This window comes from Eurypyga helias, unplaced genomic scaffold (genome assembly GCF_000690775.1).
Source record: "Eurypyga helias isolate BGI_N326 unplaced genomic scaffold, ASM69077v1 scaffold39926, whole genome shotgun sequence".
NCBI classification, from domain to species: domain Eukaryota; kingdom Metazoa; phylum Chordata; class Aves; order Eurypygiformes; family Eurypygidae; genus Eurypyga; species Eurypyga helias.
In genome coordinates, this window is record NW_010259212.1 from 54,598 (window position 1) to 62,230 (window position 7,633).

The 7,633-nt window shown below is 37.9% G+C and overlaps 1 protein-coding gene across 1 annotated transcript in view; it reads left to right on the forward strand.

Annotated features, from left to right (window-relative positions):
• The window catches only part of CCDC171 (coiled-coil domain containing 171), a gene marked incomplete at both ends in the record, with an annotated part of 57,093 nt that extends 53,459 nt beyond the window's left edge, over positions 1 to 3,634 (forward strand). Inside the window, 2 exons of the mRNA XM_010154613.1 lie at positions 391 to 536; positions 3,580 to 3,634. Coding sequence (XP_010152915.1) covers positions 391 to 536; positions 3,580 to 3,634 — 201 coding nt within the window. The remainder of the gene's footprint in view (positions 1 to 390; positions 537 to 3,579) is intronic.
• Between the last annotated feature and the right edge of the window lie 3,999 nt (positions 3,635 to 7,633).

Genomic DNA, 7,633 nt, shown 5'->3' on the forward strand with positions numbered 1-7,633 from the left:
TTTATTCCCTTCCTTTCTTTGTGAGTTCCTTTCTTTAATGCTCATTTTAAATTTTGAGACTATTCTGTTTTCTTTAATGCCGTACTCATTATTTCCACTGTGTTTAAATCTGGTATTTGTAAATATAGTACCTTTAACATGGTATAGGTACCTGTTTGATCAACAAATCACTTTATTTTATGAAACACATTTGTACATAGGCAGTACGTTAAAAACTGGGGAGTTCTGAGTTAGGAATGTTTTTGCTAGAGAATTCATAAAACCTGAGTACATAATGGTCCAAATCTACTTCACAGTCGGTCTGTTTTCCACTTTGTTTAATAGCCTATGGCATAAATTGAAGTTAATTATTTGGGCTGACAAGTAACTCTGCTTTCTGTCTACTCACAGAGACTCTCCGAGGCAAAGATGGAGCTGAGAAGGAAAGATCAATCTCTGCGTCAGCTCAATAGACTTCTTACCCAGCTGGTGCAGGACAGGCGTCGACTGAAAGAGAGCATCCGTGATGCAGAGAGTGCCCTCTGCATGGCAGCGAAGTGAGCGCGGGGACCTTGGGGAGATCACTTAAAACGGACAAAAGATCAATTCTTACTTTCATGCGCAGGGTTTTAGCCCTGGCTAATGTAATGCTAGAAAACAAAAGTACATCTGCCTCTCTTTGAAATTCAGTGATAGTCTTCTAAAAAGAAAACTGTTAGTTCAAGATGGGAGATGGTGTGTTTCCTGTAGTCGTCCCATAATAGTGCTCCAAATTCTGGGTCCCGAAATAGCATGGGCGGTTTTGTTTGCCAATTATCTTACTCGTTTGACAGCATCTCTTTGGTGCTGTTTATTTAAGAAACGTTTGCTTGTTTTCCCTGTTTCCAATTCATCTTTTTAGAGAGAGATACAATTTATTTATAATAAATACAGAACCATTAGCTAGGTGACAGGTCTTAGCTGCCAAAGGGGCTGAAACCCGTTTGGACCTAGTCTTGTCTGTGGAACAGGATAGATCTTTCGGCTGATTTCAGAGAGTTGGGTTTAGACATAAACCCCATGCCTTTTTATACCGTAACTGGGACAGTGGAAGGAAGTGTTCAGGGACCGGTCTTGAAAAGATTGGTAGTCAAAAGGTGTTCCATTGACTTGGATGAGATTATGACTAACCTCTTACATTCATACAGTCAGATAAAAAGATAAATCTTTGCAGACTCCGTTATCTGTTAGTCTTATTGTAGTATGTACTTTGAATATTGTTGGTCTGTGGCTAAGACTGAAAAAAAAGTTTAATTTAAAATTAAAATTTCTCATTATGTATCTGGGATACATTTGACCTCTGAAGAACAATATCTTAGAAGCTTTAAGGGTTTTATATACAAGTGAAACAATGTAATTAATATACTTATCAGCAAAATGTTTAACAAGCTAATTAAAATGACAAATGTTATTTAGTATGAGTGTATTAAAGCAGATGTGACCTGAAGAAGGATTTCTTCTGGAAAGCTTGCCCCGTTTCACCCTGCCCCAACCTATTTTACGCACTCTAGTAAAGATCATTCCCTGTGGCCCTTCTTATATTCAGAAAACGTTATTTTAACGTGAAGTGGTTTTAAAATTGATTTTATTTCTGTATATGGCAGTTGAATATTGACAAAGAAAAACCCCATACAATATATTGTTCTACCAGCTCTTCAAAACAAATTTCTTTTTTCTACTTTGGAACATATCAGCAAATCAGGTGGCTTTACTTTTGTCCAGAAAATATTTAAAAAATATCTCTTCCATAACCTTAATGATTGTAAGCAATGTATGGTTCTTTCCCAGGTTTTTTGTACGCCTTTAAAGGATAACAAGCTGGCTAGCTCATTCTGAGAATGGCTATCCTGATTTTTCTTGCAGCGGTGGCTAGCAGTTCTGTTCCACTTTTCCTCCAGAGTAGGAAGCAGTTTTAATAAAATTGTTGGATAGCAGCCAACTTGACAAAAGTTTAGTAGCCTTTTGGTCATTGCTAGATAGAAACTCTGCCAAACCTTCACCCCAGCTCTTGTGTAAAAGATGATGCAAAGCATGTTCCTCATTCCTGAACTACATTTCTGGATAATAATCCTAAAGAGTAGTTCTGTGATCCAATTCCAATTTCCCTCACACCTGTGGGAGTTGATGAGTATATGAAACAAAGATTGAATGAAATGTGGAACCTGGCAGGTAGGGGTGCAGTAGATTCACTTTTAAAACTTTTTTCCTAGGTGCTATAAATAAATAAATATTATCTGACTTTTATTTTAAGATAATAACCGTATTCAGAGGGTTTTCTGTTCAGAAAATTAACAACCTGGGAACGACCTATTAACTCTGGTCCAAAGTTATTTTCCTTTACTTTTAAAGATACTTTCCTTTTTATGATGAATATCTGAGAATACGCAAGGAACAGACTGACATCTGTGTCAGTAACAAACTTGCAAAATTAATGGTGTTGAGCTGGCTCTCTAGCTCTGACTTCACCCAGACAAATAGCATAAATGAGGCCAGCAGAGAAGGTGAACAACATGTCCCTGTCAACCTAGTCCAAAGAAAGGCAGGATCCTGAGAAGAGAAAAATCTGTGACAGCTTTACTAGGAGCCAGTCTTACTTTTCTGGCCACCCTCCTGTAGTTGCTGTTAGAATAGTACGAATCAAACGTGGAAGCAGCAGTCGTTCCAGGAAGAAGAACACCATGGGTTTGACTTCTGTTTTAGGTACTGTAAGAGCTCAAACAAAATACTCGCATAGCTGGCAAGGTGAAAGACAGTCCTGGAATATTAAGGTGTATCAGCTTTTCTGGCATAGACTCCATTGGATTTCCTGTGGTATTTGGTCATCATGCTGTCCTGTTCTCCATAGTCATATGGTAATATGCAACTTTAATTCCATTTCTGTCAATGCATCAGATGAGACCAAGTTTTTTTTTATGACAGCAGAACACACCAGAGCTCTCCTTCTTACTGAAGCCCTAATCTACAAAAAGGCATGAGAGTGGTATTTCATTCTCCAAAGTTTTGTTTTATAACAATAGGATGCTTGGCCTGACTTCTTTTGGAAGAGGACCAGTGAAACGTTCAGGTTTAGAGAAGACAGGAAGATTTATGTACATATAAGTACATAGTTGTTAGGCCCATATAATTGATGAAAAACATAATTTGTCAGTGTTTTCCTGTACAAGAATGTAATCTGTTCTTGCTAGAGCCTGGACTCCATTCAATGTGCCCTGTTTATCTAAGACTACAGATTTCTTCTCCAAGAACACAATAGTTGTTCATTAATATCCCAAACCATTCTGTGATTCTGTGATATGCCTATAAATACAGCTGGTTTAATTGCTTGTCCACAACAGAAGCATCTTTCATATGGACACATGCCAAATAGTGGTCCACAAACTACTTTTTAGGGTTTTCATTGGAGATATAAAAAGGAGAGATACAAACATAACAATTAGAGTTATCAACAATTATTTTTTTAAAGACATGATAGTTACAATATAGCAGAAAATTAATTTCTACATCAGTACGGCTTGAGTTCTATTAACTGCTCTGTTTTTGGTTTTTTTTCTCTTGTAATAGAGACAAAGAATTGATTATTAGTCATATGAAATCTGTGGAAGCCACTCTTCATAAGGTAAGAATTTGAAATCTTCCCTCTGCGTTTTTGTTTCCAAACACATTGAGGTTTTACAACTGGTTATTCTCAGAGAAGGAGGGGAGTAGAAGAAGTTGTAAAGCAACTTCCTTTGTTAGAGTTTCAGTTTCCACCTTCAGCTTCTTTAATCTCCAAAAGACACTCATAGTTAGGGAAATAAAATACAGTTTTGAAGAACTCTCATTTTTTTATATAAAACATCACAAAGTTCACTTTTCTTCCCTCAATCACTGAGCTCTATTTCTGGTTAAGAAATGAAGACTATTGATCATCCAAACAATTCATAATTGCTGTTGAGTTTCCCTCTGAGTAAGGCAGGGGTTCTCTGGTGAGGAGGCCATAAGACATTTGGCTTTGTGCATGCTACTTCTGTCTTTGTTACGGGATAAATAAAATAAAGCAAAGACAATAAGTATTGACCTGTAATCAAAAACTTCCACAATATTTTTTAAACTGAGTAATAGCCTTGAGTTCTCTCTTTCACTTGTACTATTTTGCCCTGGTATAGTGTTCTTCGGAGGTCCAACAAAGCTGTATATGTTAATTATTTGGGAGAAGGGGTGGTTTTTAACTGTAGCTCTTGTGGCTGATGGTTTTATAACTGTTTTTAGTCCAGAGCAACACAGAGCTAAAGAATTGTTTTTATTACCTTGGAATGTTAATTTCCCTTATAACATCTTGAATTCCCAGCAACATGTGAATCTATTACTTATTTTGGCTTCTATGTCCATCAAAACCAATGTTTGATTTTCAGATACCTTTTTCAAGTTTCACTTTCCTTTAATGTTCACAAAATGTGACAGCACCTGAACTGCGTGTTGTAACTCAGAAACCGTGCTGATAGGTAATGCCTTCCTTTGGGTCGCCGTCTTCTTCAGCCTGGCCTCTTCTAAGCTTGGGAAATCTATGTAACGCAGAGAGTGCTGTGTTTTTACAGTAACATGTATGTGTAATGTCCTTGGCCTTGAGAATTTATTGGATTTATTGAATTGCAAGCTTACATTTTGATTTAGAAAGCAATGCTGTATATGCCAGGGATTGAAATGTTTGGGGAAAGGTTATAGGGTAGGTCACATGCTTAGTACTGATTTTCCTGATGCAGTGAATGGATTGAGAAACGGCCATCTTTCTTTGAGAATTTTAGTTACCACACCTGCTTCTTAGTTCTTGATGTACATAGTTGTTAGACCCAGATAGCTTATTATTGAGTAGCAGAGTAATTTATCCTTTTTGGTTTGTCAACCTAAAGAATGAGGAAAACATAAGAATTAGAAATGTCAGGATGCTCCTTTCAGCAGAAATTGATTGTGAATCATTCATAATTTGACATATCATTTCTCCTGGAAGAACAAAGGGAAATTATTGATCTTTGTTTGGGAAATATCTGAAATGTGAACCCTACATCATAATGATAGATAATTATCTAACATTAATAAACATGTCTTATGTGTAGACTATCAAGTTTACAGTGTTGTTCTTAAAGTTTTTCCCACACAGTGAAAAATCAGAACATGATGGAAGTAGATGAAATACTAATAAATGAACCAGAAGCCTGTCTTTTCTCCCCTAGACATTCTGGGAACTGCTGCTTTTTTTTTTTCCTTCCTTCCTTCCCCCCCAAAGGCATCAAAAGAAAACGGATTAAATTCAGAATCATTTGGAGTTGAACAAGTATTAGTATTAGTTGCAGATATATTTATGGGAGTTTGAAATTGAACATTGTAGAAATACCACATTAATGTATTCATGAGCAAACACCCACAAAATTCCACTGCATCACTGGCAGGACCAATGCATAATGCTAAATTTTGGCCTATAGCGCTCAGTGGGGTTTTACAGACATCCCTAGTAATCTGAGTTAGACTCAGGATAAGACAGTGTACACGGATACCCATTAAAGCGACCTCATTCTTTTCTGTACTCTTATCACCACAAGAATTCCAAAGGCAGCACTGTAGGTATCAGATCATGTGTCTTTGGATATATTTGGGTGTAACATTCAGCAAACAAAGCAGGAAGGAGCAGAGCTGAGGGGGACAATCTCTGGACATGCTTCTTGTACAGCTTTACACAAGGGCTCATTTACAACATTTACTTCCCTCCTACAACTGAATGGAAAATCTAGTATCATACATTTGGCTTTGTCAACAAGTGCTTGGGCATGCTTGGGCCCAGAATGATTCTTTTAGGACCATTTCAGAGCCACCTTTTTAAATTGTCATTAATATTTATGAAGCCTAAATGTTGAAGAGCTTGAGCATGTGCTATGGTAAGAGAGAAAGTATTTTTAGCAACTAGTTCTGTATCAGTCATAACCTGCAAGAAATTCTTTAGAAGGTTATATTTTGTCTTATCCTGGGTCTTCTCATGCTAACTCCTGGAGCTGGATTATATTCACAAGAGTTCCTGGTACCATTAAAATAAAGGATTTTTCATGGTTTTATACCATCTAAGTATGGAAGACAAATATCAAAGTTCAGTGTGAATGCTTTACCAAATTAAAAAAACCCAACAAAAACCCAACAACAACAAACCCAAAAAACCCCACCCAAACCAAACAACAAACCCACCACCAATGGCAAACAAAATACCTCAAGAAGATTTTGGTTTGGTTCAGTTTTTTTCTCACAATATTAAAGATGACCAAAAGGTGATCTTTAAAAAAAAGGTGATTTTTTTAAACCGAGGTTTGGTAAACAGATTCAATTTTCTTTTTTTCTTCTTCTGTAGAATCCATTAGATAGCCTTAAACTGAAAAACTTAACTGAAAAACGTAACAAAGTAGAACAGGTTTTAACTTTGGCTACTTAGAAGACTTGCGTGCATGCTTGATCAATTCCTTGTTTCAAAAAAACCAGTGTAAGATGCAAAATGATAACAAATTAATTATTACTGCAAGAGTTCTTAAAAGAAATTGCATCTGTTTGAAGTACAAACATAGTTTTCTTAGAAAAGTCTTCTCATCGAGAGAAAAATCCTTGTAGTAAATGTCGTATTTTAAAACCCATCTGCAGCCCTTTTTTAATATAAAAAATAAACGATTTCTTGAAACACTTTCCTCTCAAAAATACATGAAGGAGTTATTTTTGTTATAAATATACTCGTTACACCTGTTGATAAACTGTATTTCATTATTAATTTCTTCTGTACTCCTTAGTATCATGTTTGCATAGAGTAAGAGACATTCATTCTGTTCATTTAATACAACCAGATCCTTTAACACGTTAATGACTTAACTAGTTAACTTAATCCTATCAGTGGAAGAAATAATTTTGCAGTCTCTCTGCTAAAATCTTTAGCTTTCCCTTTGTGCTGCTTCTCGGTTTGAGTGTTTGTGATGGGTTAGACTTGGCCAGCAGCTAGCCACCCCACCAGCCACTCTCACTCCCCCTCAACCGGGCAGGGTGACAGAACAGGATAAGAAAGCTTGTGCACTGAGATGCGGACGGGGAGATGGCTGCTGCTCACATGGTCACAGGTAAAACAGAGTTGACTTGGGGAGAATTAGTGTAAGTTATTTATTAAAATAGGTTTGGATAGTGAGAAATGAAAGGCAAAAGAATTAGCATCTTCCTGCCCTTTAGGCTCAACTTTGCTCCTGACTCCTCTGCCCACGCCCTGAGGCTCAGGGGGGGTGAGGGACAGGGCATTGCAGTCAGTCCATGAAGGCTCCTCGCTGCTGCTCCTTCCTCCTACACTCCCTACTCCAATGTGGGCTCTCCTAATGTGGCGTGGGACCTGACATGGTTCCTCCAGCACGTCCCCCGCCCCGCTTCTTCTCTGACCTCGGTGTTTGCGGGGCTGTTTCTCACTCTTTCTTCCCTCCTTCTCTGCACGTGTGGTGGTTTTTGCCTGCTCTTAAATACATTTTCACAGAAGGGCTGGGAGCTTGGCTGTGGGGCTCAGCTGTGCCCTGCGGGGGGTTGGTGGGAGCAGGCGGTGTTGGCCACAGGGCAGCCCGGACCTCTCCTCGCAGAG